This window comes from Halichoeres trimaculatus, unplaced genomic scaffold (assembly GCF_033239565.1).
Source record: "Halichoeres trimaculatus isolate MK-OKI-2021-1 unplaced genomic scaffold, fHalTri1.1 fHalTri1_scaffold_5, whole genome shotgun sequence".
Lineage (NCBI taxonomy): Eukaryota > Metazoa > Chordata > Actinopteri > Labriformes > Labridae > Halichoeres > Halichoeres trimaculatus.
In genome coordinates this window covers 18,141,596-18,167,917 of record NW_027437183.1, presented here as the reverse complement: position 1 = coordinate 18,167,917, position 26,322 = coordinate 18,141,596, and the positions used below count along the sequence as shown (strand labels likewise).

Here is a 26,322-nt window from a genome sequence, read left to right as displayed (position 1 = left end):
TCAGGCTCTATGACAGAAATACAAGTCTATTCACCTGCACAGAGATGCTGCAGAAGACTTATGCTGGTTGGTGTACTTTCACTTAGTGAAAGATTGTGTCTACATTTTAACAATCACACAAAGGGGTTCAGGTTGGCACTGAGCATCCTTATGCACTACAGCAGGACTGTATAAGCCCACCTGCTCTCAATCACAACAAATGGAAACAGTTAGGGGTTGAAGGGGAAGGGCTGCAAAATGATGTGTCAAAGTTCTTTGTTTAAGGGCACCCCTGGTATTTTACAAGTCCACTCTGTGCAGGCAGCAGTGCCAAGCGGGAACTGGAGCACTTAAGGGTTAATATAAATCCCTGCAGTCACAAGCAGCTGAATATAATTTTGACCTCTGGGGAGAAAGATGAGGGTCAGTTCCACTGAGTTTTTTTTTCTTAGTCTTGAGTGGTTTTTCTTCCCACCTCTATGATCCCTTCCCCTTTATTGTGCAAACACAAAGCTGCAGCACCTTTTGTCTGCGTAGGTGTGCATTAACTGAAGGTCTGCTGGTTCATTAAACAGTGCACCATTCTTTCCCTCTTTTCAACAGGAAGGCACAATTCCTCCCCTCCTAGTTTGGTCATAAACATGTCCCGATCTTCACTCTTTATGACAGTCGTACCAGTTCAAGCTGAAAAGAAGTCTTTCTAACCTTTGACCTCTGCCTTTGAAAGGGTTGACACAATACTGTAATAACAGAATAACAGAACAGTGATCTCATATGAAGACTTTAAAGGAAGGAGATTTGACTAAACTAAATTGTTTTTATCTTTTCTCTGTATAGTTACCCACAGTGAAGCACATGGTTACAGGTGCTCTCTCATAAATTAAATGATATATGTGATACATGTTCCTCGTGCTATGGCTCAGAGCTGTTGCAGGTTTAATTTCTGTGACCTCACTTCTCCACCAGCTGCCAGATCCTCCAGGGGCTGTTGAATTTTCAGAGTAAACTTCACCTGCTGTGCACGCTGACCTCAGCAGCCTCAATTACTCAGCACTGCACCAGATCTGTTTGTTAAATGTGAAAATGAAGAATACAGAGCTATTTATAATTCAGGGGAAGGCTGAGAATATACTTGGGTGAAGTGGAAAACTTTAGCAGCCTTTGGTCAGTGGTACATTTTCCACTGCACACAGCAGTTTATGTTTCCCTAATAACTTCAGCACAAGTAATCAGGACCTACTCTTATTCAAAAAAGAAAATTACATATAACTTAGCAAAGTTTTGAACTTTTATTCATCTTTATTCAGTAGTACACTTGCAGGCTCAAAGGTCCTGATTTCTCTAGGCTTTTCACACCAAAGAGAAATCCCTGGAGCCATGGCTCAGCATAAGGAGCTCTGTATTGTTATGTGCTGCCATCTACTGACTGGTTTTCTCACGAGTCTGTATCAGTTCTCAAAAAACAAAATAAAAAACAACTAATCTATCTTGTATCATCAGAGATTTTAAGAAGCTCTCTGCTCCTCTAAAATCAAACTTTACCATAAATATGAATTAACATGTCAAAACTGACCACAACAAATCTGTCCTTAGTCAGTATTGAGGCATAAACAGACTCCCTGGAGCACCCAGTGCGAGATGTGCATGGTGGTGAACAGGTCAGCCTCAAACACCAACCCAACACCCATTGCATTCCTCCGTAAGGATGTGGTGTACACAGGCGTCCGCAGCGTGTTCTGTGGTACAGTAGACACACAAAAACACAGCAGTTAAGAAACAGTATGTGAACGTTTATGATAACCTGCTGAGCCCTTATTACACACCTGCAACCTGAGGCGCCGTGTCTCTATGGGAATGACCTTGAGAATGGGCAGTTCAACGACGAGGACTTTTGGTTTACTCTTTACCAGGCAGCCCTCCTCTATGTCCCAGTCAGCTCCCTCCAGGTACAGGCCAGACACAAAGCAACCTGCAGGAAGAAACACTTGTGTTAGTCTTAACCAGTCATCTCTTGTTGTGCTGCAAAGGAGCGGTGCTGATCGATTACCCTGTCCCAGTCTGTCACTGATCTCATCCTCGGTGCGGTACTGGGTGACCTGTGTGTACAGTGTGGAAAGATCCAGAGGCCAACCGTTTTTCCTACAAGCTGCTTGGACAAGGGCAGTCAGGTAGGATTCTGGGATATGAAGTCCTGAAAGCCACATGACCTTTGGCTCTCCCTCAGCCACCTGTTTAAGAGAGAAAACATGTACAGTTCATTTCAATGTGTTTTTAGCTTGTTTGTTAAGAAATACATATGGCATCATGTAAGTGGTTATCTTTAGTACAGTGTATGCCCTCACCCAGGAACTATACTGTTCAAAGCGCCTCTTAAAGTGGACTATCCAGTTACCGAGGGACTTCAGAGTGTCAGGAGCCAGTTTCTTCCAAATGGCAGGGATGTGACCATTAAAAAGGGCCCGAGCAACCTCTTCCAACTCACTGCTCATCCCAACCTCCCCAGCCAAGGCCTATAGAGAACAAAAAAAATTCAGAAGTAATCCAAACTGTTAGTTCCCTAATGCCAGGCTACCTCCTTTCCCCTCTCCTCACCCTTTGCAGCTCAGCAAGAGAGAGCTGCATGCGAACTACAAGCTTGTTGAAGCGCTCAAGTTCTTGAAGCAGCACCACGGACGTCGGGGATATGTCAGTGCCAAAGTGTTTGCGGATAACGTCTATGTCGAATAACTTGGGCAGCTTGTTTTGAATGTCCTGTGCCACCTGGCTGATGTACTCATCTCTGCTGATGCTCCCACCAGATTCCCCTAAGAAACAACAGTGTGTGGAGAATGTTAGACGCCAAGCATACAATGGCTACATGATTCAACAGATGCTGCTGAAAAATAAACAAATATGCCCTCCTTGATATTGAAAATCCCAAACACTACCTGTCTGAGGCTGAAGGTCTATGAGGTGAGTCCACATGTCTTTAGCTGCCTGCGTGTAGTATCCTATCTCTGCATTGGAGTGAAGACCCATTACCTCTGGTGTATTTGCCAGGGGCAAATTCTCAATCTCATCTGTAAGGATAAGAGAGTCCAACTTATAAACAAAGGCTGCGTTATTTGAGAAAGAAGTATAAAAAGCAATTAAATAACTCACCAACATAAGTTTCTCTCTGCCCTGGTGAAGGAATCTTGTAATCTACATCTTTGTTGCTGAAGAAGTGAAATGCACGAAAGGTGTAGAACAAGAAGTCACCAAGGTACTCATCCATGTAGACAGTCAGGATCCTGCGGTCAAAGCTATCTATGGCACGCCCACCATACATCACCTGTGTAGTATTATCCACATAAAGAAATCTTACAGTATCAGCCAGACAAAAAAATACAGACAATTGGATAGTTATCATAATGAATTCTGCCTGACCTCTCCTATCAGGTATTTTAGACTCCCCCAGGGAATGGTGCTGTCTCCTTGATTGTGAGCTTTGGTCAGATATGTGTTCAGTATCTCCATACACACCTGTTTAGCACAGTAAAATATTAAATCATAAACAAGTGAAATATAAATAACAGTATGCTTCTTTCCAAGAAACTAAAAGCTAACAAAACATTTGTCTCCACAAGATTGATTTTGTGTTAATTTGCCATTTACCAGGAAGTCAGACTCGTTGAAGTCGTACGGTACGTTCCAGCCAATTTTTCCGTACTTGCGTCTTTCTTGGACGACAGCATGAAAAAAGGCCAGCACGTACACCAGGCTAGAGAAAACTGGATGTGGACATGAGCTCAAGGTCATCTGGGAGATTTTAGAGTATGTGGCCCTCATGTTTAGCTTGAGACCGTTTGGGGGCTCTGTCACCACCTACACAAGAGATCACAGCACATTAAAACACTCAGGCGAATATGAAACTCCCTTGTTAGAGATCACAAAAATAGGATATCATCAAGACAGGTCTGTGATCTAATATTCAACTAACAAGTCTTTTTCACTGATTGAAAATGCAGATGAACATTTCACTAAAACACTGTAGTTCCGTTTCCTTTAAATTATGGTCACTTTGCTTTATCAGAAAGGCAGTAATGTCATATTTTAAGCACATTTCTTGTTTCCATCACCAGAAAGCTAAGTTGAAGGGAATGTGTTCCACCTTTAGAGACTTCTGTAATATGCCAATGGGGAAATCCTGAATGGGGTTGGTGGTGATCCATAAGCGGAAGTTTGCATGAGGCTCGGTGATCCTCTCTAATGACTTCTCCAGTTCTTTTAGCCATTTCACCAGCAGGTGGCAGTTCTGTAGCATCAACCACATACCATGGGCCACTGCTCTATCCAGCAACTGCAGAGCCACCTGTACCACAGAAGACACATCTATGTTAACGCATGACTGGTGGGACCGCATGCTGACCAATTGAAGTTATGAGCAAAAAAGTTTCAGTTACCTTCTCCTGGCCTTGGCCCATGGCAAGGAACTTGAACTTGTTTTCTCCAAAGCCAGACCTCTCTGCTAGTTTCATGAGGTCATTTCCTGGGTCAGAGCCAGGGCTCAGGATGAAGACAATAGGGGAGTAAGGTGTGCTCTGCTCATAAATTGCATCATAGCTGATCACAGGAGGCTGTACATATCTATGAATGAAAAACAATAATTTTAAACGTAGGCCTTTGAGTTTTTGTTTCCTTCTGTCAACTATTAACACAACAATAGTTTATACATGTATATTGCATTATAGTAACAAAAACAGTCTCACTTCTCCCCCATGGTGGTGGCAACGTAGTCAGTCACAGCTCTGTAGACTCTATCAACACGGAAGCAGCGTAGTAGCAGCAGCTTCTGAAAGGCTGACAGGTTCTCCTTATATTTCATGGGGAATGGAACCTGTTCAGGTCCATCTAAGTCATACCACTGAGGAGACATCAATCATGGTTACACTCTTGAGGGATGAAGTGAAATGCATTTTAAGGTTCCCGTTACTGTGGCCACTTACAGACTTCCAGTCGGTGGAATTATTCTTCACATCATCAGGCAGAGAGCCAAACTGCTCAGGAAAGAGCTCTGCAAGTTTCACTATGTCCTCCCAGCCCTGGTCTGGGAGCCAGTCGCAGGGCTTTTTGCATGCACTCTTTTCCAGGGATAGATTACCTTTACATGTGAGGTGTGAATATAAAACAAAGGGCTGGATTATGGGCTACACGTTGAATCCTTTTACTAATTAATGGTCACTGTAATCTTCTTCAGCACAGTTTAACCTCTTGGGATTGCTCACCCTTGATAAAAAACTCCAACTCCTCTTGGGGAGCCCTCCCCTCTGCTTGCTCAATCTTGATGGCCATGTTGAAGGAAAAAAGTAGCTTGTGTCTCTCAAACAGACCTGAGAATACACCAATAGTTCGTTGTAAATTGACAGCATAATCATAAACAATGCACTTTGTCATTGTATATTACCTGTACACCCATAGTTGTACACACTGTATGTTAGAGTGTTCATGATGTTCTTCAGTCTTTGAGGCAGATCCATGTGAGGCAGAGATTTGCGCAGAGAAAAGTCAAACACCTCCAGGTAAGAGGCGAGAGAGTACTGGTACATACTGTTTACCAGAGCCATTTCAGTCAGGACAAAGAACAGGATGGCACCACGCTTAGCAACAGGTCTGTATCCGTCTCTGAGTTTATCAATGTCAACAGACGTCTCCTCTGCCAACTTCAGTTTCTCAAATACCTAGAGGTCACAAGACCAAAACAAATTAGAATTTATGTAGGTAAACTTTTCATATTTACAGTTGTAAATTGTTGATGAACTGACCTCACTGGATTTTGACTTTGTCTCCTCCAAAGTGGAAACCAGCTCTGTGTTATCCAGCATGTTTCCTGTAGATGTGGCCAGCTCTCTGAGCAGGGAGTCCCCGAGGTTCTTCAGCAACTTCTTATTGTTGCTTGTCTCTTGGATCAAGTGCTCACGCTGCTCCTCAAGCTCCTTCTTTTCAAAGCCCATGATAACACTCAGCAGCTGGTCCTCTAGACCCTTCAAGGTCACTTGACATGACAGATACAGTGGATTAATTTACATTGTGAAAGAAAACATTTAATAAATGCTGATAAAGTGACAAGAAACAATTCTACAGTTGCTGTGCCACAGGATCATACCAGTATAGTTTATGACCATGGCTTTTCCAAACACCGATGGTGAAAATTTGGGGTTGGACAGCTTGGTGTTGAGGTATAGTCTAAAGCTGGGATCATAGTCAATCTCCTTGTCCCCCAGCATTAGGACCTGTCTGCCCGCAGCACCTTTAACATTTTTCTCCAGGACGTTGTCAATCACAGGATCAATGTACTCATCCACATCTTGGAAAAGGAATGGGGTGCCTAATTTGATGGCTACCTCAAGGTGCTTTAGGAAGTCTGGATCATTAAAAGAGGAGATCTGGGAACAAAGACAATAATTATTCTGGAGGGTTGCAGCAGGACACTGTTTAACATTCATTCTGTCACTTGAAGGTGGAGATATCTTATCAACAGTTTCTGCATGAAACTTTTTGTACCTTGAGGTTGTTTTTCTCTTCTTTCTTCTTGATCCAGTTCAGAGCTTGCTGTTGAGGGTCAATACACATTGGAAACCGGCTTCCTCTGGTTGTTAGGATTCCATTCTGCACTGACAGTTCATCTGGAGGCAAGCCCTCTGAGCCCCATCTAACACATAAGGTTAATTCAACACATAGTGAGCACTTTGTCCAACGAAACCAAAAGCAACCAGTAAAAACATGTTAAACAAATTTTCTGTAATACAGATTTAAACAGCATATTATTCACTTAAAACCTACTTGAGCCTCACCTGCTGATTTCAACCTCATCAGTAAGAAGGCTTTCAATTCTAAAAGGCTGACTCAAAGGGATTCCTCTCTCCTGCACATCTTTAACCCATGTTTGGTAAACCATTTCATTCCTGAAGTCCCAGCTGAAAGCTCCTTCATAGCTCAGGAAAGCAGCAGATAACAGACAGTCACCCAGGAGGCGTACACGTCGCTGCTTTAGCTCCTCCAGTTCTTGTGTCCACCTGGGTGGGTAGAAAGGAGGGATAAGTTAAGACATGCGAAGGTAAAAAAAAAAAATCTCTGAGGGATTTAACAGACGCATGGTGTAAAGTATTGAGACAAAATGTGTTGTGTCTTTTCATCCCCACCGTTCGTTCTCAGAGCTCAGGCCTGAAATGAGTTTGTCAGCAGCTATCAGCCTCCTCTCCATGAGCTCAGCCTCTGCTTGCAGAGTTTCTTTTTCTAAAATAGCAGCCTGGTACTTTTCTCCAAGAGCCTGCAACTCTTGCTGGAGATTATTGAGCTCTTGCTGAATGTCCTCAAGCTCACGCTTACTCTTAAAGAAGTTCTTCTCCAGGCGTGCCACCTAAAGAAAAGAAAAAAATTACCCTCCTTACTTTCTTCCATCCTATAAAGCGAAGTAGCACTTTCCAACATGGCATTACCTTTTCTCTCTTGGGTTTTATTTCCCTGGCAACATCACAGTAACCCATGATGGCCTCAACAAACTTAAGCATTCCCGAGCCAGCCTTGCTGATACCTTGCATCTCCTCAAAACTTGTCTGGAGATTCTTTAGGAAGCCTGTCCAGAGAAAGCAACAAAAACAACTTTGTTCCTTACCAAAACAAAAGACAACAGCTATGCATATTTGCATTTTGGTGGCAGGTTTGATCATAAAGTCAGCTTACCTTTAACAGTCCTGACTTGGTTGTTGTTTATAGAATCTGGGTCCATTTCCATAAGTGAACGCAAGAAGTTAGCCTCTGACATCATTCCCTTGGCTGCCTGCCAGCTAATCTCCTTGTAGCCGCGTATCACAAGGATGCATTCACAAACCACCTGCACCTGCTTGGGTGGCTTAGCAAATGATCTGTACGTCCAAGATGACAATCAGGACAGTGCAGTCACAAAGAAAAGAATAGAATCATGTCAGGCACGGAGTACTGCCTTTCAATGAGTGATCAGCACCGAAAGCATTTTATTCATCATTTTGAAATGTCAAAAAAGAAGTGATTTTTAGCATACTGTACAATTATTTTATTACAGATGTCTTCATTATAGCCAGTTTATCTGATCACTGCTGTTTTTCACTAACAGAATGATAATTAATCTCTCAGTAAGAAGGAGATCTTACCGGATTTCTGTGACATCAGATTTTTCTAGGTCTTGCAGGGCCAGGCTGGCTGCCTCGAGAGCTGGCAGAGCTTCAGCTAGAGAACTTTCAGCTTCTGCCTTCTCAACTGCAATCACCTTGTTCTGCTCTTCAATCTCTTTGGCTTTGTCTTCTGCCAGAGTCTTTTTCTCCTCAGCTACAAGGACATGTGGTTGATAAGTACTTTGAATCGTCTCTGTCTGATGATGTTATCCATAATACAATGTTGGTGTAACTCTTTGTCGAGGGGTGAAGATACTCACTGACCTACAGTTGTGTTTGTGGTGATTTCATCCAGCAGGGCCTCACAGGCTATGGACTTCTCAGCGAGGACCACCTTCTGATCAGCTAGTTTGACATTCAGCTCTGCCAGCTGCTCACTGGCCTCCTTCAGCTTATCCAAACCTCCCTCCAGGCGTTTGCACTGAGCTGGTTCAGGAGAGAGCAAATTAACAGCCTCTGAAATCATTACAAACATTTATATCCAGCAGCCTGACACCCCATTCAACAGCAGGTGCTGTTTTCTCACCCAGAATAGATTGGTCCTTTTCCTCCAGCAGGGCTGAATATGTGTTAATGAAGTCCAAGTAGTTCTTTGGAGTGACAAAGTTACAACGCCTGAGTTTCTGCAGGAAAAGTTTGCTGAAGTCACCCACAGAGCGGTGAACCATGCACACGTGAGCTATTACTGCTTCAGAGTGTGCTTCAGGAATCATTGGACTTTCCCCTGTATAGAAAAAGAGAAATATTATCATGAAAGTACCCCAGATTCAGCTCTTGATAACAGATACATACAGCCACAATTCAAATAGAGTAGAATAAAAGCCCATAAACTGCTCTGTAGAGGTAAATCTCTGTGAAAGAGCATTTAAAAGACCAAATTATGTGAAAATTACACACCAAGGAAAGACTGAGCTACAGCAAGCAATGCCTGTGGGGGCCAAGGCAGGAACCAGTCTATCACAGTGTTATTCATCAATCCTGAAGCACACAAACAGGCACAGATTACGAGATGACATTAGAAATGTTTGAAAAATTAAAATCAAGATAAGTCTGACACTAAACTTCACCTGGGAAGTTCCTGCAGCGTGTCCTCAGGGTGTCTCCTACTGGTGACATGCCTAAAACAATGTGAAGATTGTTGGCACTCTTGTTGACAAAATACTGCCACACACTCTCCTTCGAGGGACCTGATCCCATCCTTAGAGCCTCGTCCCGCAGCTGGTTGAGAACAGACTCTTTCTCATCATCAGGGAACAACGCAGGAACAATTCCTAAAAAAACAGCAGGATCAGAATACAACTGCTGCAAACTTCAAAAAAATACATTTACTGAACTCCAGACTTGAGTGACATCTAACCAGAGGTGAGCATGTTGTTGATGAGCTCCAAGAAGCCTTCCTCAGCAACATGGGCATCAGTGAAGAGGAAGACTGTCTTCTTATTTTCGATCCCAAGCTTCAGGTACAGCGCCTTCAGGTCGTCCCGGAGGTTTGACTCACCGTATCCTCTGCTAAGTGTTATCTCAAACACCTGGGAAAAGCAGATTTTGTTGGGAATTATTTCATCAGAATGTAATGCTGACAATAAACAATCTATTATGGAATGAAAATGCTCCAAGAGGGTGACGCAATGCTGATGCTTTGACTTGAGTCAAAACTCTAATATATTGGCAGTTAGGGATGGGTACATTTCACATTTAAAATGATACAGTTCTGATGCCTGGTACCTGGCAATTGGTATCCGTACTCAAAGGTACCAATTTCGGTACTTTTTTGTGTTAACGTGGTAAAAATATCAATTTATTTATTCATAAAATCTCAAAGTTTTTAAATTTAACATATTTATTCTTTAATATATAACCTTCCAATGCTGTGTTCATGTCAAGTATGCAAAATCAGCTACTCTTCGACTCCTCTCACAGTGACAATACACGTTTGGTTACCTGTCAATTTTACGTAAATCTGTACCTGGTACTAAGAAAGGATTCGATTGGTTCCCATAAAAGTACCTGCTTTGGTACCCACACATTTGGACCACCTTCATAAATATCAAGTTTTTTTTAACTTTAATCTTTGTAACATTTGCTTTAAATAACACCCTTGTTTTTAGATTTTACTACCTCACAGCCAGCAGTGAAGGCAGCAAGCTTAGTGAGAGACTGCTTCCCAGAGCCCGCAACACCGACTAGCAGGGCATGGCCACGATCAATGCGAATGATGCGATGAACGCGGGTCAGATGGTCCAGAGCATCATCAAACAGGACAAGGTTCATCCTTGACTTATTCTCATTGTATTCCTCTAGGATCTCCTGCAGGACATAAACAACATCTTTAGGGCTCTCTCTTTAAAATGAAACATGTTGATTGTGGAAATATCACAACAGAGCTCAAAGATTGTATTATTATAACATACCATCTCACCACCTGTTAAAGTTAATAACTATTGAAATAACTTGATACAACCTGAAAGAGGGCTTTTGATGCATCATAGTCTTGCATGTCCTCATAGACCCTCGGTTCAGTCTCACTGAGGGCAGTTCTGTAGTCTCCAAACAGGATTGGGTCCCTCATGACTGCCTCCATGTCTGACTTAAAATGTTCCTCAACAAGGTTCTTGATGTGTCCTTGAACCTAAAAATAAAAAAACACATTGAGACATCCAAAACTGAAATTTACAACTGGAAAACTTTTTATTCACAACAACTTTTGAACATTCATATGAAATAAAGTTTTAGAACCAACCATCAATATTGTGTTTGTAGAAAATATAATCATTATTAAAGAAAACATAAAGGGAATTTTGTATCACTATGAATAAAATTACCAGAGCCTTGTCAGTTTTATCAATGAGTCTGTCATGGAAGATTCTCAGACACTCATTTCTCCAGACACGCACAAATTGAGTGACACTCAAAAACCTGTACAAGAAATTAAATAAAGCAAAGACATTTAAAGAGCAGGGCAGACACTACATCATCTTTGTCAATCTGTAAACAGGAGGATGAATGACCACAGACCTGTCATGTTTTGTTAGAGTCAGCCCGTTGTAGACTCTTGAAAGGTCCCTTAAGTTGAAGATATAGTGAAACTTGGAGGGAGTGGGTGGTAGATCTTTGATGATGTTGTTGTACAGTTCCAATGTGCAGGAAGTGACTGTATCACAAACTTTCTGAACAGCATCCTCAAATGTCTGAAATATTTCAGGAGTTTAATAAATCATACTCATGTGAATAATATAGATTCCTGTATTGTGAGGATGTACTCACTCTGGTGTGGCCTTTGAGAATAGAAGCATAGATGAGGTGGAGTGACTCCACAGCAGGAAAGGGGACGCTGAAGACACTGAAGAGCGAGACAAAGCGGGGATCCACCTCATTCCTCCCACCTCCAGCTTTTCCCATTGCAGCAACAAATCCAAGGTCCTTGAGGATTTTATAGTTGAGCTCCTTCCCTCTGTCATATATGCCTCCTCGGTCCAATAACAGCTTCAAGAGTGCGATAGGCTGCTGTGTGCCATAACTATCCACCTGGATGAGTATAAGATATAAAACATTCAGATCAAACACACAAGTGCCAAAGAGAATCAAATTATACACCTGGTTGGGAGTGAAGAGTTGCCTACCTTTGGCATATTCATGTCATCCATACAGACCAGGAGTCTCTTTCCAATTGGAGGCCCATAGATCTCTTTCGTCCTTTTCTCCACGTTTGCCTCCAGGTTCCGCTGCAGGTCCATTGAAGTTGTTCTAGATGAGAAGTTGATGATCAGAGTAATCTAGGAAAAAAAGGAAAGACATTTAAATTTAATTGAGAATAAAAAAAAATCATGCAATGATTCTTAGAAAGTAAACTCACTGTAGCGTCTGGATTGAGATTCTTCAGGAAATTATGAATCGTGGCAGTCTTGGAGGTGCCAGACTCTCCAACGAGAAGCACAGGCCTCTTGATTTTCACCATCTGTTCCAGGATCCAGCTGGTTCGCGTAGTGTCGATAGTTGGCACTAAAGCAAATATGGAGGTGAAGAGGATAAAGTGGGAGAAGAGTCTTATTATAGAAAAAGTTTTACATTAAATAAACAGTGCATACTCAGGACATTTGATTTGTGTTTGCCTTACAGTTAATATAAATTAACTTTACCGAGAATATCAGCAAACTTTAATTCAGGGTTGTGGATGTATTTGGCAACCAGGGAACTCCAGGGAACCCACTTCTCAAGTGATCCATCAAAATGAAACTCATAGAGGGTTGGGAGGTATCCTGGATGAATGAAGACATGAAGGTAACACAATGAATAAAAATATATAGCATGTTATGGACACTTTCACTCTCATCTTTAGTGATCTGCTTGTGCTTACAATCAGTTCACTTAGAGGTACTAAAAAAAACAGATAATTATCTTGGTCTTGTGATTACTGTTTCTATACAGTTCAAAGTCTGAAGAATCTGCTGTGCCAGATTAGGCAGTGATGTTTCCGCCTATCAATTGCAACCACTTAGCATGTGTTTACCGCAAGTGCTACATTTCTTTATTTACTTAATATCCTCCTAATATCCTTAAGACAATCCCCCCTAAGTATCCCCATCTCTCGTTTGTTACCTGGGATTTCACCGGGTCCTGCCAGGCTTTTCTCATCATGCACTGAGGTCAAACAGGAAAGCTTTTTGATAAACTCATCAAACTTGATCCTACTGGGCTCCAGCAATGTGGCCCCAAGTGAACAGTACAGGGCTTCTAGGAAGTAACACTCCAGGATATCCGCACGGCTGGTCTCACTCTCAAGCAGCGCATCCAGTGTCAAGCAAAGCTGAGTCACCTGAAAACACAGCCATCCCACAGACATATAACCATATTTACACTAGACTGCATTTGCAATGAGTGAGATGGACCGACCATGTTCAAATCTGTCTGAGGTACAACAGTCTTGAGCTTCTTGCCCTGTTTGCCATCAACAATCCCGTCCACAATCATATCAATAGAGCTGTGCACGTATTTCTCAAACAGTTGGTTCAGCACTTCCTGTTCCTGGTAAAAACAAAAACAGACTTGATGTCAGATCATATGCAAGTGCAGTCATAACATTTTTTTTTTTTTCTCTTACCCGGTCAGGTCTGTTGATCACCCATCTCTGCCAATACGGGGAGTATCTCAGGTTTTTAGGGTCCACAAAAACCATGCCACAGCGGGACACAGTAGCAGGAGAAGCATACTGTAAATCTCCGACCTGAAATGATTCCTCACGTCAGTGACAGACTGCTTCTTTGTACAGATGTGTGAAGTAATCTACTGTACACTTAAACTCTGTTAATGATAATGTAGAGATTCAGACAAACCTCAAACAGCAGGGCACAGTGATTCTGTAAACGGATCCGTTCTCCATTGGCAAGTGTGAGAAGCTTGTTGTCATCCATTACAGAGTTCATGTTCTCCACCCACAGGGCGTCCACATCCCCATCGAACAGGATGTACCTGTGACACAATGTTCAGGCTTTATTAAAGTATTAAAACACAGATATTTTTCTCCCTCTTTTCTATGTATGAATGTAGATGAATTTGTCTACTATGTTTCTTTTACCTTCGCTCCTTTTTGTCAGTGGGCTTGTTTATGTCACGAAAGATGTTGGACAAAATCCCATCAGTCCAGTCTCGAGTGTCTGGGTCCAGAATGCCATAAAGTTCGATGACACTCATGGCTTTTGGATTTAGAGGGTACATCTTGGTATGTAATCCCATTCTGATGATGAGATAAATACAGTTTTAACTGTCAACATAAAAGATTAGAGTTTAGGTTCATCTTGGACATCAGCTCTGTTTGCACATACTTAGTCTGAGCTTGACATAATGTGCTGATCACAACTGATTTCCCTCCACCAGTTGGGCCCACAACCATCGTAGTATGTCTGGTCATCATGGTCTCATACATCTGCACCACTTTATCCACCTGAAAACACAGAGCACGAAGATTTGTTTATGTCTCCATTTGAACAGGAGAGCTTGTATCTAGAGAATGAACTTGAAGATCCAGATGAGCCACCTGGTTGGGGGTCAAAACATATTTGTTGTCTTGTAGGTTCTGCTCCACGGCATCATTGAAGTTTGGATAGCGAACACGAGGGCAGTCCAGCCCAGGAAATAAGTCTGAGATTAGCCCAAGGAACAGAGGAACATCCTCAAACACAAACTTTGGCAGGTTCATGTCTCTGAGAGCACGCATCAACACCACATCCTGAGAAAATAACAGACAAAATGACTGTGAATGGCTGACATGAGATCAGAAAAAAAACAATTGTTATTAAGTATAAATCTCATGACCATCTTGCATCATGTACTGGGCAGTGTGCACTACTTCCATACATTTTACAATCAAGCTGCTTAATATAGCTCATGAACAAGGATGAATTACTTTATGTTCAAAGTGAGGGGGAAAGAAAACGTGATTTTCAATGTGAAAATAAAACACATCTACCTCATTGAGGTCTGGTGAGCCTCTCTTTAGCTCTCCTGCCATCACCAGGACAGATTTCAGAGCTCGCAGACCAAAGTCGTAATGAGACTGTTTGGATAGCTGCTCACGAGCCAGCTTGTACAGCACTGTCATCTTCTTTGCCAGCACCTGAATTGAATGACAGAGACAAGGTAAAATCTTTTTCTAGGAAACTGACTTTTACAGCTGGTAAACTGTTAACCTTTCAATGATAATGTAGAAAGTGCATTTTTTTTCCCAGGATTACAATAATTAGAATATTCTTAAATCATAACAATATAGATTCATGCATTTAGAGCTCAAATGTGAGCATTATCTGTATATAGATTATTCCTTGTGTATGTACTTTTTACCTTGGCCATGAGGAAGCCTTCAGAGAAGAGCATTATCTCACAGATCTGCTGCAGGTCAGGCACGATGACCACAACAGGCCTGAAGAGGGCTTTGACTGATTCTGGCAGCTCTGTGCGTCCTGCATAACCTGGGTTCATGGTGATGAAAATCCCCATACGGTCGTCTAGATTGATCTCTTGCCCTTCAAACTAGTTAGAAAAGAGTGACGAGAGCAAATAGTGAAAGGAAAAAGTGTAAGGGAAAAAAGTCAAATTTGTTAATGTTTAAGGATAAAGCAAGCTAACAACTAAGGTTATCACAGTTTAAATACCATTCAACTCCCATGAAATTGCTTTTTTTTCCAATCTATGAAAAACGGGTTCCATAAAACCACATCAGACTCACAGTAAACCTTTTATGGTGCAGGACAAGGGCATTGCGGATCGTCTGGATTTGGGAGGAGATAACTGACAGCACAGAGGCATCGATACGGTTGAACTCATCAAAGCAGCCCCAAGCTCCACACTGGGCAAGTCCAGAAAGGATCTTACCCACAGCCTGCAAACACAGAACAGGTATAAAATATGTGTTCAAGTGATACCAGCAAAAAGCAATGTTAAACAATTCAAGTCTCATTTTGTCTTTTAATACCCTAAAAGAAGTCATTTTTCTAGATGTGACAGGTTAATGTGGCTCATTTTAAGTCTATCAAGGCAAGTTTTAAGAGAAATGGGACATAAACACTTGCCAAGATTTCATTTTTTCATTTTAGGTTTACAAGTGAGACTTGTCATTTTGAGAAAAAAAAAACAAAAGACTCAAATGTGAATTTAAACTTGAAGAACTACATGTTTTGTTTTGTTTTATCATCCAGTGTTCTTTCTCAACAACTTAATTAATTTCATTCTCGCTCCATGAAGTTAGCACTCCAGCAATTTGCAATTTGCCTGGTAACCCCCTCCCCCTTTGAAGGGGGAGGGTTAACTTTAAAAAAAAAAAATGTTTTGTTGTCTTTAATCTTGTATCTTGTTGTGCTTTATCTGTTTTTTTTTTTATTGGATTTTATTTAACTTTAAATTGCTTTGCTGAAATGTGCTATATAAATAAACTGGCCTTGCCTTGTCTAAAAGGATAACATCTGAAAATGCAGGTTATGCTATCGGGGATTGAAAAATTGCTATGAGCCAGGAAAGAAATAAAAGAACTTGTGACAAACTTCTGGCTCCAAAACAAACAAAGAAACAGAGAATCAGAATAGAAAAACTTGAATTGGGAACTTGAGGTTTGAGAACAGTCAGTCAACAGTCAGTAAACCAAAAGATGTTGATGTTGTCCATATATGATCAGTTAGTCATCTCTGTTGCTGCTGGTACTTGCAGATGTGGCTTCTTACCATATAGTCCATCCCTTCACCACAGTTTGTAACCACACAGAGAAGACCCAAAGCTTTGGCCAGATCTTTGGTGGACTCCGTCTTTCCTGTACCAGCTGGTCCAGCAGGAGCTCCACCCAGGTACATGGAGAGAGCCTGTATTACAAACACCCACATGCTAACATCCAACCACCAAGTCTTTTTTACTTGTTTATGCATGAAAGTTTCATTAAGTGTATTTATTGAGAAAAAAGTGACCTGTGTGATGGTGAGGTAAATTCGGTCGGTCAATGGGGTTATCACCAATCGACCATTCAACCCCATGTATTCATAGCCGTATGAGAAGGAAGCGCTGCACTGACGCACAAATAGGTTGTCATGTTCTCGGATCCAGTAGAATCTGAGCTGGCTTTCCCACTCAAACTCTCGAGCATCCATTATACTGGAAAAAGAATAAAACAAGTTAATTTACCGTCAACATCTACCTAGCTTTGTATTCAACCACATGAGTTACGCTTTCAAATGAAAAGGAAAAAGTCAGGATTGGTGGTGGTAGTGGTAAAGTTTACCTGTTCAGCACAAAGCTGTCAACAATATCTCTTGCATGGACATCAATGATGAGAACAGTGTTGATTTTTTTTCTGTCATTTTTCTTCATCGGTTGAGTAATGCGCGTGACCAGCTCATCAATCTGCTGGTGCATTTTTTTGGCGTAGTTCTTCAATGCATGCTTGTCTCCTTTCTTCACATTTTTAAAGACATCCTCTACCTCCCAGGTCCACCATACTTGATTTGCAGCAAGTACCACCATGCCTTGGTACAACAACATCCAATCAACCCTGAGAAGGAGAGAGGAGGGTTCGATTTTCAGAGGATCATTTTAATCTGGTTGAAAACTTTGAAAAAATTTCCTGAGTATCTGTACACACCTGCTTCTGTCCTCACAGTAACGAAAGACAGCTTCCTTAGTGATGAGTCTGTTTGTTCTTCTCATCTCATGTAGTACTCCTGTCATCCATTCCTCCACCCGACCCTCCACCGGAATAGCTTTCTTCAGCTCCATCACCTCACCTTCAGCAGATACCATTGCTCCAGCAACTGTTCCCCCATTGCTGTCCACATCAAACCTCAGGGATGCTATGTTGTCATACATCTTAAGGGGCAAAGACAAACAACTAGGATGAAAAACATCTCCTACACACCCAGCAAAAAGTGATCCTCCTCATCCCTGGTACCTTGATCATGTGTTCCTGGACACAGGCAGGGTCACTGCTTCCAAGAATGCTGAGCAGCTCATCATCAGAGATAAAAAAGAAGCGGGGAAATGCGTTCCGCTTAGAGTCCAGGTAGTCATTGAGACTCTTCTGGCACCTCTCTAGACCATCACTCAGGGCCTGCAGGTCTGTTAGCCGGTTTGGAATCAGGCAGTTTTTCTTGATGTTTGGAGCCTTCACTGTGCCACTCATTATCTACAAAAAAAATCAATCAGACTCATTCATACTGGGATGTCATCTAATAAGTTAACTTGCTTTCATTTGAATAATATAAATGTAGCACTCACTTCTTTAAACCTTTGGTCGATGTTATCAAATTTCTTGGCCTCCTCAGGCAACTGTGAGCGAATGTCCCCACCAATGAATATGCTCTCCAGGTACATCCATTTTCGTTGCACCAGCAACCAAACCTGTTTAAAAATGATCTTCTTGTAAGGGTTTTGGGAGCAGCTTAAGCATCATTTGAGGGATCTCACTGACCTCTATTGTCTCACTAATGAGGGACAGATCTTTTTCCCATTGTTGAATGGTCCCAAGGAAAGGTCCAACAAAGCGGCTGCCTGCCATGCTCTGCAAATTCATGGCATCGTTGTCCACATTCAGGAGGATCTCATCCACTGCACCCAGAATAGAACCGCGTTCCTGAGTGCCTTTAAAGTAAGGCAGCACACTGAACTTCATGTTCTCCCAGGTCTCCACCACCTCCTTCACCCCCTGGAGGCACACGTATAAAAACACAGAGACGATTTTGTAAAGGCTCAAGATGCGACAGGATTAGCTGATCCTTCATTTAAGTTTGTGATCATTTACAATTAAGAAAGCTTGCCTTCTCAATACTGAGTTCTTTTATGGCTGAGGTAACTATGTCGCTGATGACATTAGCATATTTATAAAGCTCCATAGCAAACATGTTCTCCAGAGTGAAGCTTTCAGTGTTCATCTCAAAGCTGGTTCCGGTTCTTTCCATTAGTTCCTTCCAGTGTCTTTGGTAAAAATTATAAGAAGCAAAGGTTATTTAATTTAATCATACCATACAATATATTATATTTCACAACCAAAATGACAAAACATTTTTTTCCACCATCATGATCATTGTCTGTTTGGATGTCAGATAGCTCTGGAGTCAATCTGCAGACTGACCTGTCTCTGAGGGCTTCATTCTTCAGGTCAAGCAGAAGAGGCAGAGACTCCTTGAACTCCTTCAGGCGCCCATCAAGGAAGAAGGCCACTGGTAAAGCTCGCACGTCCTTTGGCAGCTGCCTCAGTCTTTTGATGAAACCCTCAGCACCCTCTTGTAGGAGCTGGATGTCTAAATCCACCCACAAGGTCTGTGACCACTCTGCCTTTGCATCCTGAGACGCACCAGGAAAAAACACATTAAATACAAGAAAAAAAAAACTAAAGCCACAACTCTATTATGTCCCCAACATGACAGTAACTACATCTGACCTTCAGAGCTTTATAGACATCATATATCTGTCTCAAGCCAGCCATTTCCTTCTGCATGCGAACAATTTCAGGGTACACGGTGACCTGTAGGTCCAGCAGCTTCTCAGCATTCCCAAGCTTCTGTCGTTCTGCAACTAGCTTGGCAAGGTCTGCTTCATATTTTCCCATTATAAACAGCCCTGCAAACACATTAAGAAACAGACTATGAGTATGCCACACTCTAGCTATAAACTCCATGTATGCAATTCTTCTTATTAATAAAATCCATGGCAGGGTTAGGACACACAGGTACCTTTCTCCAAATTATCTCCAACAGCCCCAGGACCATGCATGTTAAAGCTTTCTGTGAAGATAAACGTCTCCTGTTGAAACTCTTCTATCTTCTCTTTTGTTATCTGTAAGTGTAAAGAAGAAGAAAATATGCACAGAAGTGTGTTTAACAGCAAAAAAAAATTACTTTTGATTCTTTTGGTTTGATGTCTCACCTTGGTGAATGATTTCTTGACAGCTGTCAGACTTCGGTCCACTTGTCTGGACTCTGTAAATAGATCACTCCACATCTGGCTGATACAGGCAACTAGTTCCAGCTCATCTTCTCCAACCTTGACCAATTAAAAAGTCAAACAAATGTATAAAGGTAATTATAACAAATCTGTTATTTAATTACAGAAAGAAAGAAACTGGCATTTAACATACATACAGTACCTGAAGTTTGTACATGGCCAGTGTTCTGTATCGCTCCTGGATACTGTTAAATCTCATCTCTACATCCAGAGACATGTCCCTGATGTCTGAGATGGTGCTGAGGACAGACTTCAGATCTTCAAAAGTGTCAGGGCTCTGTTTAAGTTTTGCAGAGAGTTGCTGTTGAATAAAAGCATAATTGTTAGCCACCCTGCAAAGAAACACATGCCACAAACAGTGCAGAATGATACAGTACCACGAGTTCATCTCTAAGGTTGAAGAGATCCTCTTTAGTTGGCCTGTGGAGCAAGGCACCAAGTGAACTGATCCAGGAATCAGCATTGTCACGCACAGCAAGAACCAGGGGCTCAAGATTTATGTGCATGATGTGCTCATGCCTGAACAAAGGCTCCTTCAACACCTCCTGAATGATTCCAGACAGGGACTGCAGCTTATCATCATACATGACACAGGATGGGTTTTTTGCAGCAAACTTCTCATTGACAATAGTTTTGTTCTTTTTCCACAGGAGCAGATAGTGTTTCCAGTGGCTCAGGTTGCGATCCACAGAGAAGAGCAGCCGCTGGATGTTCTGGGACACTTTCATGGTGCTCTCATTTACCTGAGGATGCTGACATATGTCACTGTAGAAGCTAAACGATACAGTCTCATCCTCAACACCTGTGGGTTGTGGAGGACACTCGATGCAGGTACCGTGCATCCAACGGACAAATTTCTGGAGTATAAAAAAGTCAACTGTCACTTCAAGATAGTAAATTCTTTTTTAATGCAATGAGACATTAGATATCATGATGGCCCTACCTTAGAGCTCTCTACGCAGTCTCTAATACACTGCATAAGCAGCCAGTAGATCTCATTGCTTTGAGGCTGAAGTACAATTGTGGGGGCAGATACGATGGCATCAACTTGGAAAAGAGGAGTATTTCCCAAAAGTGCCTCGTTGAAAGCCTGAAAGTTCCTAAATGTGACAGTGGAAAAAAAATGTTTCAATGGTTGATGTGTGTTGTGGAGTTGGACAATAGAACAGTGTTACTGAGTGCTAATCACAACACCCTGATAACATGTAGTTACCTTAGCAGCATCTTCACAATGGAGTCCATCACCCTCTGCTCCCAGTACTTGTAGTAATCTGCCATACTTTTGGCTTTGCCACTGCTGGTTTCAAAGATCAAATGTTCTGTCTCAGTAATGAGGGGTCCAACTGCAGCATATTTCTTACTCAACAAATCCACAGTCACAGCCCGCTCTTGCTCAATACGCCCACAGAACTCCTTGACACCTTAAAAATCACACAATTGAGGAAACGGGTTTGAATTCTTTTGATACAGTCACTGCATCCAATTATTCAGATCCTTCTACTTGTTCTACCTGGCAAGTCATTGGATTTTTCCGGGACTGGACACTTAAGTAAGCAAGTCATCCCTATGTACTGCAAGTTGGCCTCAATCTCTTGCTCATTCTTCTGAATCTGTTTGACAACTGACTCCAGCTTGGAAACAGCCTGAACACTTTGGTTGATAAAGGCAGGGACAACTAAAACCAAACACAGTTTTGACTCAGATTATTAGAGACAGTGCACATTTTTTCACATGATAGGGCTTCTCTGAACACCATACCAGAAGAGTTCCAGTTAAGCCTTTTGCATCCACGCTGTATCACTTCTGTGACCACTTTGATCTGTTTAGCCAACATGACAGACTTAACCCCACTCAGACTGTCCATCAAAGAATGGTAGCAGTTGATGAGGTTGTTGAGATCATGAGCATACCTACAGACAAGAAACAGGTGAGACCAGGTGGTTTCATCATATCGTGGATTTGTGGTTTGGAGTGTTTGTTAGTATCATTACCTGCTGAATTTGTTTTCCTGTAGGGCAACTGTTTGAGCCAGATAAGGCACAGAAAATCCCAGTGACACAAAGTTCTTTGTCTCAGAAATTATTTCCTTTATCTTGGGCAGATAGTTTACAAGAAAACGCACACCCACTTGGCCACCCTCGGTTGGAGTGACATCCTTAGGATAAAAACAAAAAGGGGAAAGAGGGTGATGAAGAATACTTTGTGTGACTACATTTTGCATGATATTTGTGAGAAGCTATCATTATGTTTCTTTAACAAAGAGATAAAATGATACTCACTACTTTCCCATGGGTTTGGTTTTCATTGCTACACATGACCAACAGTGTATTTTTCATCAGCACAGGCAAGTTGGTCTCTACCTCTCTCAGCCAGTCCTTATATTTCTGTGCCTCATAGTTTCCTATCCTGGATGTCAATTCTACATACATTTCTTTAACCTGAGTATAATCCAGCAAGAGTCATATTACAGTTTTGAACATCATTTAGTCATCTGATTAGTGCATTGAACACACTCTTTAAAACTTGGATGCAGTGATAATACTCACAACTTTAGACAGAGCACACTTAGCCATCTCTGTCACTCTTAAGAAGGGAATGATGGTCTTTTTGAGACTGTGAAAGAGAGATCTCACCCATCTGATGGCTCCTGCCATAGGAGGCTCATTTTTATTTAATGGTGGCTGGTCCTTCTGTGCCTCAAATATTCCATTTACGGTCTCAAGCTAAAAAAAAAGAGGAAGGAGGCTTCTGAACAAACACTTATTGCAACCACAGCAATTATCTTAACCACAAGTTATTTTCACATAAATGACCTCCTCTTACTTGCATCATGTTACTATTGTTGAATTTAAAGCTGTTAGACCATGTATATAATTGTACAAAGCCATGTCATATGAATAACCATGTATTCTTATATCACACAGCATCTTCTGCACTCCCCATCAATATATAAATAAGTGTCTTTTACAAACCTCTTATAATAAGTTAAATGTTGAATCAGAGTCAAAAACCCTGCATGTGCACACATATCTGGCTATGAACCAGATTCTGATTTAGATTTTAAAAAATGAATTTAATTGAAACAAAAGCAAAATGACAGGTGCCAAGTCAAATATAAACACTTCATTTTGGTTTGTGGTACGGTACCTCTTTGTGGTACAGGGTCAGGATGTCGTTAAATTTTGTATTCAAATGCTTGTTGATGACTTCTCTGGAGCAGGTTCGTTTGAATTTGATGAGCATGTCAAAGCCAACAGCTGAAGAGCGCAGCATTTTCAAGGACTGGTCGATGAGTTTGATGGCCTCTCCCTCTATAGACTGACAAGACACGTGAAAGAGATGAGCGGAAAGTATTTTTTGGTACAAACTCTCACACTCTGATGTTTCCACTGTAGTTTGTGAGGGACTTACAATTGGACAACTCACCTGAACTGTGCTGTCGAATTCCTGCATGACCATTTTCCAGCTGGTCATCTTACAGATGTTGAAGGGATTAAAATCGACAACCTCCAAGGGTGAAACCAAAGCATCCACTTTGCAAAGCACTTCATCAATGCTTTTTGGGTCTCCAGTCACAGCTTTTAGCTCAGGGCCAAAAATTTTATAGAGCTCTTCCAAAGTCTGCACCATGAATCGATCTTTTATTTTTATACATTCAAATGCCAGTTATAGGGTGAGAGAAGACACTTTATGATTTTTTTTTACTGACCTTTAGAACGTTACTCAGGTCCTGGCAGACAGATGCCATGTAATCTGTCCTCTCAAACAGTCTCTTGCGGTCAAACTCCCAACGTGGATCCCTGCCGGATTCCTCAATCTCGGCACGCACTTTAAAGTAGGATGACCTCCACTGGTCTAAAACCCTCTTTGCATCATGCGCCTTGGATTTGGCCTCCTTTTTGTCCCTGTTAAAGGTAAGGTAGATCTTTAACCACTCAACAACACATTCCTATAAATGAATGTATCTGAATGTTAACAAAAGTTGACATTAATGAAGAGGAACATAGCTTTAATCTGTACTTTAAATGCAAAATGCCCACATACTTGAATAGTGTGTGAACATTAATTGCCAGATCCACACAATCACAAAGCTGCCAAGCAATCCGCTCCATCAGGGGTACCATTCGCTCATTTGTGTTGTAGTGACAAGAGATTAGCCACACAATCTGCAGGCTTTCCATCAGCTCTGGGATGGTATCCAGGATCACACCAAAATTTGCTCCACTTGCCAGATTCTAAAACAGACAGTGGTTACTTTTCTTTGTTCAAATTAGTTGACATGCTGTGTAAAGTAGTCAGTATTTTCATTTTGTAAGTCTTTTTTTCTGTTTTTTTTGTCACTAATAGCTGTTGGTGATAAAAAAAATTTCATTGGAAACAACAAAAATACATATTCATACAAAAAGTTTACCGTGAAATGTCTTTCCAGGGTGCTTAGGAATCGTCTATTATCCTCTGCTTCCACAGAGTACTTAGTGAGCTCCATGACTGCTCCATACAGCGTCCGAACAACACCTGATTTTGCTTTGGTAAGCACCTTTAGAATCTTATCTACCACAGGCTGTTTGAGCTGCTCCTCCAAAGAACTCAGGATAAATGCACGCTCCTGCCAATAGTAGATCTCAGCCAAAGGGGTGGGTCCCTAAATGAAAAAAATATAAGTAAATGTTTCAGATGAGTCTGAGGACTTGACATCAAAAGCTTCTGACTTTAGGAAGGTTCACTAACCTGTGGTTTCTTGTTTAGCTGCTCCTCGACAACAATGGTAATGTGTGTCTGCCAGTTCATAGCATGTTGTTCTAACTCTTGGACCAGCTCTGGATCAGAAAGTAGTGCATCTACCTCTGGTTTCAGGTCCACCTCAGGGATGTGCAGCTTAATTTCCTCTGTGCCAAAGAGACTGAACATTAGATGGACCATGCAATGTCAAATGCAATAAAAATATCTGCATGCATTGCTAGTTTGGGGCTTATTTTATTCTCTGTTTTACCAGTCTCTCATGAAAGTAGCAAGCTGTGTGCTTTCTCCACCTAAATGGCTTTTTTTCATCAAAGCTCGATCAAAGCTGGTGGAGGTTTAAATGTGCAAACAATACATTTGAGAATGGGGAATTCAGAGGGGTTGTTGATTGATAAGTTCCCCTACAACAGCAAGCCTTGTGTAGGTCTTTAAACAAAACCCCACCTTGAATCCGAAGCTGTGCAAGAGTTGTGTTGTTCAGCCCCAAAAACTTGTGAGTCCGGTTGAGCAACTCGTCACGAATAGTGACGGGTCCACTTGACTTCCCCGAACTCTTCGTTTCAGCCTCTTGGCACACCTCTTTAAGACCAGAACCTGCATCACTACTGATCCTCATCTGGTGCGCAGTTAACAAGAGTATATACACCTGGAAAAAGGCAGAGGGAAATCATAAACACAGTTTTTTATATCGTAGATATTTGGTATGCAATATTCATCTTGAGGTTTGTGTGCTGGTATACTAAGTTTTGGCTGGGCTGATTCTGTTTGCTTTTAGTACTGCGAGAATTATTTGCATTGTACTCACGTTGGAAAGTTTTTGCTGCAGCACACAAAGAGGGTGTCCTTTTTCCATACCAAAGTCAAAAAGCTTGGGCATTACAACACTGGCCTCATTCATGTCCATTGGTTCAACAATGGACTCTGTAGAAAATGCAGATAATGATCTCTTAATTATCTCATGCAATAGAGGATCATAACAGCTTAATGGTAGTGAAACAGCACTGCAATCTTACCCTTTGTACTTCTTAGAAAGTAGAAGACTCCAGATTTTAAACATCTCTCTGGGTATTCATTTACTGTCACATTAAGCTCAGTGTGATAAACAACTTGGACCTCCATCTTCTAAAAACACAAAACCGTATGGTGGTTACAGAGAGTTATGTTTTTACTTTTTAACAGTTTGACAGAACTCTTTTCAAAATGCTCTTCAAATGATAGATTTCAGTCACACCATCAATTTGAAGAGCATTTTAGACGATGGTGTCGAAAAGGTAAAATCTCACGTGGCCCGGACTTTGTTCTTCTGCCTCCCCTGACTGTAAGGCTAACTCTTCTTCTGTCCTCTTTTCGGGGACGTCAAACTCTCCATCTTCATTTTCTATGTAAAAAGATTTCAGAGGCATTTATTTTATTAAAAAATCACCAGATTAGATGTAACAACATTGAACACAGCACAGAATCTTTTTCTGACAACTTACCAACTGGGATTTCAACCATAATTTCTTCCTCTCTAACTGTTTGAAAAAACAGAAGACAGGATAGCTTGTCTTCATCAGAGACAACGTTCAAAAAGCGGATGATTTTTTCTTCGTCCTCTCCATCCTCCCGACTGAGAAGTTCATCGAAACAGTTTGGGCCATCTGGTAAATTGAAACCAGCACATACCCGCTGTCGTATCCACGCAACTCGCAAATCGTCGAGGGCCATGTCTTTTTGACAGCGACGAATTAAAAAATCAAGTATAACAGTTTACAACGGTGCTGTTTGATTCGTCTTGAGTCATTTCTCACCAAGTTTGATGTTGTAGATCCGTGTGCAGTTTCACGTTGCTAGGAAACCATCAAACGTCTCGCGCTGACGGTATATCGCGAGATAGACGCAGAGGGAGAAATTCTACCCTGGATTTAGACTGGGAGGCAGCTTTCTTAATACAATGTTCCTGCAGTGGTCATTTGAAACTGAA

The 26,322-nt window shown here is 41.6% G+C and overlaps 1 protein-coding gene across 1 annotated transcript; it reads right to left on the bottom strand.

Moving 5' to 3' along the window:
• Nucleotides 1-1,255: 1,255 nt before the first annotated feature.
• dnah10 (dynein axonemal heavy chain 10) lies at nucleotides 1,256-24,975 on the bottom strand. The gene is made up of 74 exons (XM_074669703.1): nucleotides 24,804-24,975; nucleotides 24,348-24,505; nucleotides 24,031-24,261; nucleotides 23,664-23,854; nucleotides 23,329-23,524; nucleotides 23,046-23,240; nucleotides 22,767-22,937; nucleotides 22,166-22,342; nucleotides 21,899-22,057; nucleotides 21,611-21,774; nucleotides 21,378-21,529; nucleotides 21,130-21,294; nucleotides 20,833-21,040; nucleotides 20,563-20,719; nucleotides 19,997-20,476; nucleotides 19,762-19,920; nucleotides 19,542-19,658; nucleotides 19,349-19,451; nucleotides 19,057-19,235; nucleotides 18,748-18,959; nucleotides 18,434-18,590; nucleotides 18,088-18,321; nucleotides 17,895-18,017; nucleotides 17,569-17,802; nucleotides 17,263-17,486; nucleotides 16,903-17,172; nucleotides 16,592-16,775; nucleotides 16,355-16,489; nucleotides 15,367-15,519; nucleotides 14,982-15,170; nucleotides 14,611-14,757; nucleotides 14,179-14,370; nucleotides 13,967-14,085; nucleotides 13,720-13,878; nucleotides 13,478-13,613; nucleotides 13,246-13,368; nucleotides 13,038-13,169; nucleotides 12,744-12,960; nucleotides 12,284-12,403; nucleotides 12,001-12,146; nucleotides 11,768-11,920; nucleotides 11,412-11,672; nucleotides 11,163-11,335; nucleotides 10,970-11,063; nucleotides 10,609-10,776; nucleotides 10,266-10,454; nucleotides 9,505-9,676; nucleotides 9,215-9,418; nucleotides 9,045-9,125; nucleotides 8,674-8,871; nucleotides 8,412-8,573; nucleotides 8,127-8,301; nucleotides 7,681-7,862; nucleotides 7,437-7,573; nucleotides 7,140-7,357; nucleotides 6,792-7,013; nucleotides 6,502-6,649; nucleotides 6,104-6,383; nucleotides 5,763-5,992; nucleotides 5,405-5,678; nucleotides 5,226-5,330; nucleotides 4,947-5,101; nucleotides 4,710-4,864; nucleotides 4,404-4,587; nucleotides 4,112-4,312; nucleotides 3,616-3,825; nucleotides 3,388-3,483; nucleotides 3,121-3,292; nucleotides 2,907-3,038; nucleotides 2,572-2,783; nucleotides 2,322-2,489; nucleotides 2,027-2,207; nucleotides 1,803-1,948; nucleotides 1,256-1,715 (listed from the first exon to the last, which is right to left on the bottom strand). Exons 1-74 carry the CDS (start codon nucleotides 24,973-24,975, stop codon nucleotides 1,569-1,571), a joined length of 13,125 nt encoding a protein of 4,374 aa, XP_074525804.1. The 3' UTR covers nucleotides 1,256-1,568.
• Between the last annotated feature and the right edge of the window lie 1,347 nt (nucleotides 24,976-26,322).